We start from the raw sequence: 12,068 nt of genomic DNA, 5'->3' as shown, positions 1-12,068 counted from the left end.
ATAATGGCAGAGGAAAAAGAGGGGAGACTGAACAGTTACCTGGGGCTTAGACTCCAGAGTCTCACACACAGAACTTTGATAGATGTGGCTGGAACTCTCTGTTTTTTGTCTAGGTAAACCCAGCTAGCCAATGTAAGCCACAAGTGTTGAGATGTACCACCTCAACCTTCTCTCTCTGTTGGTCAAACCCAAGCCTCAATCTCCACATTAAGTTTAGAGAAGGTGCCCGTCTGATGGGCACTCACTCACCCAGGACAGTCAGAACCAGAGCAGGCATGATAACTCAGAACAGGCTTATTTAGCACAGAACTGGCCCCAGCTGCCCGCCTCCCCAGGCTGTCCCTAAACAAGTAGTAGCCATGCCTGGGCCTGGCTGTCACTCCGGAAGGAAAGGGGCCAGAGAGGTGACTGGACCTTCTTGGGGAAAAGGCCAGATATAAACAGGAAAGAACAGCAGTACCCAGGCACCATATGTTTAATATATGATAACACTGTCAAAATTGACAACTGTAAACCAGCTTCTCTTCCCTGGAGGACAAGGGGTAGAGCAAGGGGCACAAATGGATGCTAGACTCTTCCTCCCCGAGCCAGAATATGACTAGCTCTAAAATTGAAAGAAAGATTTCCTAGCTTTTCGATTTAAGAAAAGTCAGACGTGAACTCCCACAGGAAATAGCAAAAGGAAAAATTTATTAACATAATGTCTTTGCATGATGTGGACTCTCACAGGGTGATTTTTAAAGTCTTTTGCAGATCTCCAGCACAAGCCACTGCTTGTTGATCTCACGGTAGAAGAAGGTCAAAGATTAAAGGTTATTTTTGGTTCACACACTGGTTTCCATGTAATTGATGTTGATTCAGGAAACTCTTATGATATCTACATACCATCTCATGTAAGTTCCCAAAAGCAGACTTTCGAGACTCTCTGTTCGACAATCTGCATGTAGAGATTTGTTTTTGTACATTTGTAGTGAAAGTCATGCTAACTTTTACTAATCAGTAAAGCAGATAGACTTTTAGCCTTCACCAAATAGATTATACTTTTCATACATAAAACATGTAAATTTAACTAATTTTTACAGCTGCTTGAATCTGAGTAACATGTAATAGCAATTATTTGCCATTTACTGGACATGTTGTTTCCTTGGATTTTATGTTAAAATACATATGATGTCTTCATTCAAGGGCACAAATTCTATTTTTTAAAGCAAGAGTATAATAGATGAGCTTCTATTTTTACTTTGGGAAGGCGATGGGTTCATTTTATGTGGAAGAAGGCCAGTGGTCCTTTTTCTGCTCTTGTTCCTCTCTTCAAGTGGAAGACAATGTCACGTGGTAAAATCAGACACCCCCAAGCACATGCTCTGGCTCTAGCATGTATTCACTTTGCAATAATGGACACATTGGGCAGCCTCTTCAGCCCTCAGCTTTCACATCTGTAAAATGGGCTAAGAGGACCTATCACATAGAGTTATCATCGGCATTAAATGAGGTGATGCATCTAAAGAACATGGCACAGGGTCCTGCAATTTGCAGTATTAATATTACTATCCTGACACATTGCCTAAAACATGACTTTTTAAAGGAAATGCTGCCCATGGTTTCACGTAGTAGGAGAAGTGCAATGTAAATTGTGTCTCCCATATGTATATAGTCCAAGGCTAACATAGAGTAGAAACTAGTCATCAACAAAGTCTGAGATTCAGTCTGTTGCTGTTTGGTATTTTAAAGAGTTTAAAGACTTTACTCCACAGAAGCACAACAATTGAAAAAAGTTATTTTAGTGCATGGCATACGCACATCATTTGTTACCACATTGCAGCTTTTTCTCATGTGTGTGTACATGCACACGGGACTCGCAAGCCACACTGTTTTATGAGGGGACCAAGCTATCCCCATGATTGTCCTCCAACCCCTCGGTCATGTCCGCCCTGCACCTACTGGACAGCCATGACATTCTCCACCAGGGGTCACAGCAATCCCATGTCTGTCTTCATGCAAGTCAGTCTACGCTTATTTGAATAGTATGCTTCTTTTTAATGAATGAATAAAAATTTTTTTTCTCAACAAGCCATTAATTTGGATTATTCTTTTATTTAGTCACCCAGACAAACAATCTCTTTTGAATTTTCATAGCCTATTTTGGTCCCAACTTTTGGCCCCATATAGGCTGTTTCTAGCATATTCAACTGGTTTGCATTTTTCCTCATCTTTTTTAAAAGTAGACAAAAAACACGAGATTTTTTCAATGTTCATGAGAATGTGCTCAAATCCCAATTTTACCACCACATGCTAGGACAGCTTTGGTCAAGTTACATAACCCCTCTGAGATGCAGTCACTTCCCCTGTGGACAGAAATACCTACTGTGTGGAGCTGTCCTAAGGCCCACAAGTTACATATGTAAAGAGCCCATGCTTGGCACAGGGCAGGTTGCTCCGATGTTGTAGTTGTTGCTCTTAGGAACAGGTAAGTTGGATTCTTGACTTCATCCCTAAGTTTGTATTTACCAGGGTATTTGGCAGGTCAGTGGTTAAATTAAGGAAAGCAAAACATCAGTCTCTAGAGTGCAAATGGAAAAGAGAAATGAAAGAACTTTTTTTTTCAATTCTTAGAAGTTAATAGTTAAGATACTGTCTTATTTTTGAAAAAGAATAATGCCTGGCCTTTCTTTGTCTTCTAGATTCAGGGCAATATCACTCCTCATGCCATTGTCATCTTGCCTAAGACAGATGGAATGGAAATGCTTGTTTGCTATGAGGATGAGGGGGTGTATGTAAACACCTACGGCCGGATAACTAAGGATGTGGTGCTCCAATGGGGAGAAATGCCCACGTCTGTGGGTAGGTTAACCATTCCTTATCTCCTTCAGCAGTTACACCCCCCAAATGAAACGAAAGTCAAGAAATGTGAAACAACCATTTGATTCCACAAAAAAAAAAAAAAAAAAAAAGTCTGTGAATAACACTTGTAAGACTTGCTTTGTCTGTTTATCTCAAGTCGTTTGTCATTTTTGTGGTTAAGATGTGAACAGATGCTGTGAGTTATTGCCCATCTAATGTTTTTAATGCAGTTTTGGAAATTCCTTTTGACAGCCTACATTCATTCCAATCAGATAATGGGCTGGGGCGAGAAAGCTATTGAGATCCGGTCAGTGGAAACAGGACATTTGGATGGAGTATTTATGCATAAGCGAGCTCAAAGGTTAAAGTTTCTATGTGAAAGAAATGATAAGGTAAATCCGTTTCAACATTTGCATTAGTGTTTGCATTTTAAGAGACCACCAGGTACCTGTGAAACCTTCATTTTCCTTTATACTGATTTGAATCACATCTGTGTTAAACAATCAATATTATCTTGAAATGGCATTATTTGGTTTGACTCATGTTAACCCTCAAAATATACTATTCACACATCAAAAAAGACATGAAAACATCTAAAAATTTCTTGTAAACTCTTAGTAACTCGTGTGGCCTGCAGGCCTTAAGATGACTCAGCAAATACCCCAAATTCTCCTAAGCACTTAGAAGAGTTGGCCCATCATTAATCATTTCACAGAGGGTCAACCTTATACTCCACTTTTAGACTTTTCACAGAATCACTACTGGGGCATAACCCATCACATTATATTCAATGTTAAATGTAAAACATGTGACATGTAGAAATATAAAGTTTTTGAGAAGTGTCCCCCATTCCTTAAGGAACGCACAATCACAAACTCAACTAGTGCCATGTTCTGTCTCATTCCAGCCATGTTTCTTCTGAAGTGTCATAGGGGGACTGTTTTCCAGTGAAATTGGCGGTGTTCGTCTGGCATGAACAGTCGCCCAGAAGGGTATTCTTCCCCCTTGCCCTCCCTGTAGACTCACCCAAAGTTCTCAGTAGCTAAGCTATACTGTATTTGTGAATTCATCCTTTGTGACTATGGTCAATTTAGAAATGCTGTCCCCCAAATCAGCCAACGTAAACATTTATAGAAAAGAATGTGATGGGTTGAACAGACCTATGTCTCTTGGCTCTCTCCCATTCCCTAGAAGCCGGGCTGGTCTTAGTATGACTCTGGAGCAGCCAATTAATCTGACGCGGTGTGGTCTGGGTGGACAACAGCTGGAGGTGGCAAGAATGGTTTCCAGGGCCTCATCAGAATATGCCAGAAAACAGACCTGACCCCAAGTAAAATTCCAGCCCCCACCTAGTCTCTGGGAATCATAAGGCCAGGACTGATCTAGGCACGGACCCCCAAACTCTAGTGCATTGAGGACCCTTAGAAGCCTTATTGCAAGCCCTGTCCACACCCTCAGGAAGAGGCTGAGACCACACCAGTGTCAGGGCCCTGAGGTTTAGAGCCAGGGCAGGCCGGCCTGGAGAGCAGCAGCCCCTTCCTCCCCTGGTTGTGTTTCCACAGGTCCTCTGTGCTTCCCCATTGTGATCCACTGACCCCACAGTAGCTTTACTAATATATGTAGCTGAATGACACCCATTTCCACAGAGCTTCTTAAGAAGTTGTTGGGAGAGACAGCAATGTTCTTCTAAAGAAGTTGTGGAAATGAAGTAGCAGAGACTTTACACTAGTGACAAAGTAAATGCCTTGGACCAAAGTGTGGTGTCGGCTGATTCTTAAAGGACTCGGCCAAAGCACGTAATATTCTTTTCCTAGGCAGCGGTTCATGGATGTTCGGCTCAGGCAAGCAGTACCCCAAATCTTGCCCCCTTCTCTCAGTTGTTTGATAAAATGATTTAGCAGACCCAGACCTAATGGACTGTGGTTCTCCTTATGAATGCCATGATCTCCTTCAGCCTAGGATATGCCTTCATCATCACATCAGCAGAGAAGCCAAGTGTTAACTCTTGAAATGCCAAAGTGAATAGGCACTAAACACCTTATCCTATCTGACTAGAGCCACTTGTTTTTGTTTTTATTTTAAAAATTGAAAAATGAAGCTGTGTAGTAGTCTGTAGGCCCCAAATTCCCTCTTGACTTTCATTCCCAAAGTCTGCCCTCTTGTCAATGGGGGAGAGGTGAGGGGAGCCCCTGTGACTTTCCAGAAATTAACAAAGGACCTGTTGTGTTCTTGACCAAAAATCCAGCATATTATCCTAGCAAGAAACTCCCTTGTAAAAAGTGAGCACCCAAAGGGTTGTTGCAAATCAAGAGGTAGTCCCTTCTGGGTCCCTGAAGGCCAATACCATGATAAGTAATAGTAACCTTATAGGAATAAAGGCAGAAATGCCTACAGAGGATACAGTGTATTAAAAGATGCTTTAAAAACACCAGCCATTGAGTCTTAAGAGCTGACACATGGCAAGGATAGGACATGTGAGAGGAAAATGGATGGACGGTTGAAGAAAAGAGGGAGAGAAACCATGCAGTTGAACTAACTTCTTTTTAATTTCAAACAGGTATTTTTTGCATCCGTGCGATCTGGAGGAAGTAGCCAAGTGTTTTTCATGACCCTCAACAGAAATTCCATGATGAACTGGTAACAGAAGAGCACTTGGCACTTATCTTCATGGCGTTATTTCTAATTTAAAAGAACATAACTCATGTGGACTTAATGCCAGTCTAGAGGCAGAATCAGAAGGCTTGGTTGAACATACTGCTTTCCCCTTTTCCTCTCCCTCCACCCATCCCGATACAGTCCATCTTTCAATGTTGCAGCCTGGTTGAGAAGGAGAGAAAAAGGTGGCAGGAATTTCCAGGAGATCCCCAAGAATGCTGCGTTGTCTATGGACAGAGATGGACCATGTGCCCTTCGGAGTTAGGGATAGAAACAAATATTGTGTGCTCTTATGATTAAGCTGTGTTATGGTGGATTTTTGAGTTTTGTTTTGTTTTTTACCTTTTCTTTTTCTTTACCCCCTTACTTTGTAAGAATGGGGAGAGAATGCATACTGAGAAAGTGTCTGTTTTGAATTCTGTCTGCCTGCTAGCTTTAAGTATATGATATGTTGTTAAGATCTCCAACTTCAAATGGTGAGAGACAGCACAATAAATGTACCTTATCTCTTTACACTGAAGGCCATAACTACACAGTGGGGTAATTTTAGAACTCTTTTACCTTCACCAACCCAAGAGGTTGCTTTTTGATAGCAACTGCTAATGAATTTTTAAAAGAGAAGAAAAATACTAGTATTCCCCTCTTTTGGGAAATAGATTTTAAATGGCTAAACTACTAGCCTTAGACTAATAAAATCAACTACCATTTTTGTGAGTCTGGCAGGCCCTATTTTATAGGGCCCTGTACAGAACAGAGTATGTCGCATGGGATAGTAGTGCCATTGAGTTAAGTTGGCTGTAGTGAATGAGGGACTCTATATACAACGTTGCCTCGATGATTACTGCAACAGATCAGGGCAAAAGATGGGATGACAGAGGGGGTCAGATGGAAAGAGCTTCTGGAAACAAGCTAAAAATGTATATATATATATACACACACACTTTTTTTTTTCAAATGCACAAAACTTCCCAGCTAGGAAGTCACTCTGTTTGGGCTTCGTTAGGAGTTAAGACCTTGTTCTTTCTGGGAATTGGAGAATCGGTGACATCCAGGCTCTCATTACTCCCAGCTTCCTCCTGAGGAAGATGTCTCAAGATGAAAACTGTGACTGAAAAAATAATAATAATAATAATAATAAATGTTTCTGAGCTGCCTGTGTTCTCTCTGGGTTGGTGAGAGAAGGGACTAGACTACTAAGCCTGCCTGGGACCCAGCAGGCATCATTGGTTCAGATTTTATAGAACTTGAAAGCAAGGCTTTGGCCGAAATTCTGAGACCCTAATCATTTTACCTTCCTCCAAATTACCCAACATCCGGTAAACAACGTTTGTGCAGAGATATGTATGTATTTCGTTCAGGTTGACTTGTGTCCTTATAAACTCTTCCGCGGATGATTTGAACTTTTTGCGTGACTGTCTGGGGTTTTTTTTTCCAAAGCTCCGAGCATGGCCGCCTGTGGTATCAAGGTGTTGCAAAACAGTATCTGTGTTGCGCTTCCTGTTTTAACCTACCTCGTTTCGTTTGTTTCGTTTCACTGTTCATCACAGCAGTGTTATCTCCAGGAGACATATAGAGAGCTCAACTGGCAATCTCAGCTGTCTTTCACATTCTTAAAACACAACAGTAGTTGACCAAATTGTTCTTGAAAAATTGAAAAAAAGAAAAAAAAAAATCCAACAGCAACAAAACTAACGTGGCTTGTTTCTGGAGAAAACAATTACTGTAAACAGATCCAAAACCAAAAACATCTATGAGCCTACTGATTTTGCCTAAATACATGAGCAGCTGATGTACTATTAATGAGAACGAAATACACATTAGGAAAACAGCACCATTTCAATCTGGTGGCTTGGGCAAGGGGGGGGACACGGAAGGGGAAATACTCTAGTTTTTGAAGTGGCTGATTCTGCCCCTCCTGTAAAGGTGGTTGTCATTTGCATTTATTTTAAGCAGGTAACACACAAATGGAATTGAGGATTATCTTCAGGCGATCACCAAGATGTCCTCATTGTGGTCCCTTTAGCGCTCAAAAGCAATGAAATCCTCCCGTTCTCATTTTTACTGCTAAGGTTCTGCTGCTGAGCAAATTCCGTGCCACAAATTCAGCAATAACGTTTGGGATTGAATAGCAACTACTGTAATTGGATGCTGACATGGGCAAGACACATTGATTTGGGTCTCATCCCCGCATGTGATTGCCACCAGCTCTTTATATTGCTGCTGTGGTATTTTGAACCAGAAGCTTCTTTAAATTATGTTGCAAACTGATCTTTGTTTTATGTTTTGTTTCGTTTTGATTTCTAAGTGAAAAGTTCGAAACACACAGCTTTAACTGATTTTTTTATTGTGGGATTTGGGGTACAGTAAAGAAATAAAAGGGAATCATTGTGTTTAAACATGAGGTAGTTTGTGAATGTATTTTTTAAAATCTAGATTCATTGAAACAAAAAGTCGTAAGAAAACAATATTAATGCAGTCTTGTTTACAGTCTGTACAGTGACATAACAAAGAACATGAGCTTTTCTGGTGCCAAGAAAAATAAAACGCAGACGTTAACCATCAAGCCACGCTTTTTATATTTTTGTACAAATATTTTACACAGAGTACAAGGCAAAACCAAATTTAAAACGGCCCCCCACAAATCTGTGCTCCTTAAAAGATTTCTAAAGAATTCCTTGAAGCTTCTATCTCCAAAAATACATTTTGCTCCATAAGGACAGGCCCTAGCTCTGAAATACTGGAGGCCTAGGTCATGCAGAATATTTCAGAATAACTGTTCTTGTGGCTCATAACAATTACCAACATTTCAGTTTGCTTTCTTTTTTTTTGGCAGAAGCAAGGGGGTGGTTGTACTTTTCATCCCTGTTAATATCATCTTAAAAATAAAATGAGCCAGTTTTAGAAATAAAATCCCCTGTAAGAAACACTAAAACTGAAACTAGATTCAAAGCTAAAAAAGTTTTTATTAAGATTTGTATGCAAAGAGAAATGGAACCCTCCCTCCCCCAAAGTTTCACTAGATCATTTCATTCCCTGCTACTCAGTATTGATGATCATGCAGTAAAATCCACTGTGGCTGCTTACACCACCATTGTGGGCCAGCGTCTGTCAGGTGATTGTCATTGCTGGGTGCTAGTCCGGGACGTGAGTGAGGATTCCTTCATGCAGGGCATGGTGGGAGCAGATGACCTACAAGATCCTTTAAGATGGGGAGAGTTCTCCCCATGCCAGTTACATTCAGATCGTTATCCTGCACACGAGATAAGGGAAGATATCTTGCACTAAGTGCCACACGAAATCTAACGACTATTTAGATAGAGCTCATTTTTCTTGAAGACTTTCGAACAGAGCCTCAAGAAGACCAAGAACTATTTCAACAGTGTAGATTAAGGTACAGATGACATCCCACGAGGCCACTCAAACAGGTACCCCATTTTTCTCACACTTTAACATTGCTTTCTAAGACATACTTCTTACATACATCACATCAAGTACACCTTTTTTAAAAGCCTCTTCATTCCTGGTTGTCGAGACCTACTAACAGTTTTCTGTCTGCTTTTGTGACTTATTGGTAAGTGGTGTCTCTGGTCCCTCCTCTGCAGTAGATTAGAAAGATGTAAAAAATTCAGGCCGGAGCCATTTGGGTTTTGTCCATTGCCCAGACAAGGAAGCAGCTGAAGTCTAACCTCACATTCCATAAGCTAAAAAAAAAAAATGTTTTCCCTACTAGTATGTGTCCTAGTTCCCGTCACTGTATTCTTGAAATGTTGAAGAGCTCTTTGTGTTAACAATGTGTGTTGTCTTTGAAAGTCTGCTTGAACAGGCATCACCTCCATTCATGCTGATTGCTTTAAGATACAAGATGTGCCACATTACTTTAAGAAAGAGCATGCAGTTATTTGTCAAAATTTTTTAAACCTCTGGAGGAAAATAGGAGGATATCTGCAACATGCTGATGGCAATTCTGAATGACTCTACCATGCTCCCACAATTCTCTGTTCTAACCGTCTCAACAGTTTCTGTGAATTATTAGTCACTTTTTCATTCATTCCTCCTAACCTTAAATCTAAACAAATCAAAAAATAACAAACAAACCCAAAACTGACCTACCTGAGACTATATAGTTACAACATAAAATCCAGAAATCTAAATTTGATTTTATTTACCTGTTAATATTTCTCATTAATACCATTACATTTTGGCCTTGATCAGGATCGCAATATCAAAAATCTTAAAATGTTCTGTCCTTGATGGGTCTCAAGATGGATATAACCTGATCTTCTTTCAGAAGCCCCAGCAAAAAAGAAAACCTCTTGAGAATTTGCAAGTTCAGAACTGACCATTGAGGGACTTCCCTGGTGGTCCAGTGGTTGAGACTCTGCGCTTCCACTGCAGGGGGTACAGGTTCAATCTCTGGTCAGGGAACGAAGATCCCTTACCCTACATGGCACAGCTGAAAAGAAACTGATCATTTACACATGTCCACCAAACATTTTCTAGTATTTTTTTATTTCCAAACTGTATCACTGGAATTTGGGGGATTTTTTCCATAGATGCTTAGGATATTCAAAAATGTGCATAACATTAAATAGTATGAGACCATAACTCTCTGCTTTGAAAATTATTCTAAGGCTGTCATTCCAGAAAATGCCAGAATGCACCAAAATAAAAATCTTCATAAAAGCATTTTTAAAACAAAAATCTCTGAATAAGTTTTGAGATATTCTAAATTCACATCAAAATCTTGGACTCTGTGTCCATGATACCAAACATTTGGAGGAAGACTAGAAAACAGAAATGTCCTAAAGTTTCCAGATTTTTTGGGTTTGTATAGATATCTTCAAACAAACTCAATTCCTTGCGTGATAGAGTTGGGTTTTGATGGTTGGTTTTTATCATGCTAAATTGCACTGCACAGATGGGGCTGGAGGAAAGGTAAGTTTTCATTTCTAGCAATGGATCATTGCTTGTCCGTAGCAAACATCCATGCCCCAGTTGTCTCTTCCTCGTATTTCTCCCTCTGGGGTTAGTGTTAAGGAATAGTAATTTTGTATTATGGTTTATTTAAAAACCTCAGACATCACCCTGAATCAGAATTTCGAATGTTAGGTGAAAGCAAGAAATAAATCTGTAGCAGGGGGAAAAAAAAGGATGACAGCTTAGATGAAGTTTCAAATTGGATGTTGTGAAACTGTTTTTGTGCATTTAGCTGTCTTTTTTTTTTTTTTTTTTTTTTAAACAATGTTAACGTAACTGTAGAAATGCCAAATTTATACTATTGGAAGGGGAAACTATCATTTTGCTATGCCTAAGAGTGTTTATGCTGTTTAAATCTCCAGTTTTCTAAAGTGTTTTAAATTGTCAAAAATATGCTGAAACTGGATCATTCTCACCTGTGTGGGGGTATAAAGAAAGAAAATCTTCTTGGCATATTTTCTAGTCTGAACCTTTTGGTTACTTTCAAGTATATTTTCCCCTGCATTTACAAAGCCTTCAGTTACTGTTGTCTAAGGTTGTTCTAAGCAGTAGTTAGAAATGATTTGGTAGGTTCTAAGCCTACCTTTCCTTGACTATGACTGCCACACCCTGGAATATACTATTTTATGTTATCTCTATCAAAATGTGAATAAAAAAATATTGATAGTAGTAGGACGCCTACTTGTTCTTCATTACCACTCCCAAACTATTATCCCTTCTTCCTCCCGAACACTGGAATGCTTTGAAGCTCTTGCCGTTAGCCTGTGAAATCTCCAGTTATCTTTAGCCACTCCCCCTTGTTGTTTCAGTATCTTGGCTCTTAGCCCCTTCTCACCATCTCTAACACCACCCTCGATTAGTTCTTGTGATTTCAGTAACCCTGAATTTTAGACAACCCTTTAAATACCCTGGCTTCTCAGTTTCCTGATCTTGACCAGTTAAACTTAACGATTACCGATTACCTTACCACCTCCTAAGCTGGTAGCAGTTAATTCGCATTTGCTCTAGGTGGACTATCATCACCAAATAAAGGTCACCACCCCCAAAATCCCCCCACCCCCGGTTCTGCATCACCAGCTTTACCCATTCTGTTGGAGAGTTTCACTATGTTCATGCTGCAATCTCTTGTGTAATAAACACCCTCAGCCCCATTATCCTCCTTAATTGCCATCTTATCTTCTCCCCTTCACACACAAGAAAACCTCAGATCAGGCTTTTATCCCCACCACAAGCAGCTCTTGCTGAGGGCACCGGTTACATTCATGATGTCAAATGCAGTAGCCAGGTCTCTAACTTCACGCTTCTTGATTTACCTTCAGTCTTTAACACAGGCTTAACACTCCTTCCTCCTTGAAGAAGTTTCTTGGCTTGGGGACACCCCTCATGCTCTTTCACCCCTCTGGCCATTCCTTCTGGGTCTCCTTTGCTGAATTCCTAGAGTGCCCAGCACTGGATATCCTCTCTTAAGTGATCCCTTCCAGTCTTGGGGCTTGAAAAACCAACTATATAGAGACGATGCTCGTATTTTTATTGCCAGCTCTAACCTCTTTTCTGAAAACCAGATTTATACATCTAACTATTTACTTGACATCTTC

At 40.3% G+C, this 12,068-nt stretch overlaps 1 protein-coding gene across 13 annotated transcripts in view; it reads left to right on the top strand.

The window, feature by feature from the left end:
- The window catches only part of TNIK (TRAF2 and NCK interacting kinase), a 395,669-nt gene extending 384,527 nt beyond the window's left edge, over positions 1-11,142 (top strand). For 12 of the 13 annotated variants that reach the window (XM_061168322.1, XM_061168319.1, XM_061168323.1 and 9 more), the window contains 4 exons: positions 744-893; positions 2,682-2,841; positions 3,094-3,233; positions 5,399-11,142. In XM_061168322.1, coding sequence (XP_061024305.1) covers positions 744-893; positions 2,682-2,841; positions 3,094-3,233; positions 5,399-5,482 — 534 coding nt within the window. In that variant the 3' untranslated portion in view covers positions 5,483-11,142. Of the gene's footprint in view, positions 1-743; positions 894-2,681; positions 2,842-3,093; positions 3,234-3,748; positions 3,834-5,398 lie in introns of all 13 variants that reach the window. The other variant, XR_009697107.1, reaches the window with a different exon arrangement.
- Positions 11,143-12,068: the final 926 nt, after the last annotated feature.

Source organism: Dama dama, chromosome 19, assembly GCF_033118175.1.
Source record: "Dama dama isolate Ldn47 chromosome 19, ASM3311817v1, whole genome shotgun sequence".
NCBI classification, from domain to species: domain Eukaryota; kingdom Metazoa; phylum Chordata; class Mammalia; order Artiodactyla; family Cervidae; genus Dama; species Dama dama.
The sequence above is the reverse complement of the archived record's forward strand: the minus strand, read 5'-3'. Positions and strand labels throughout refer to the sequence as shown.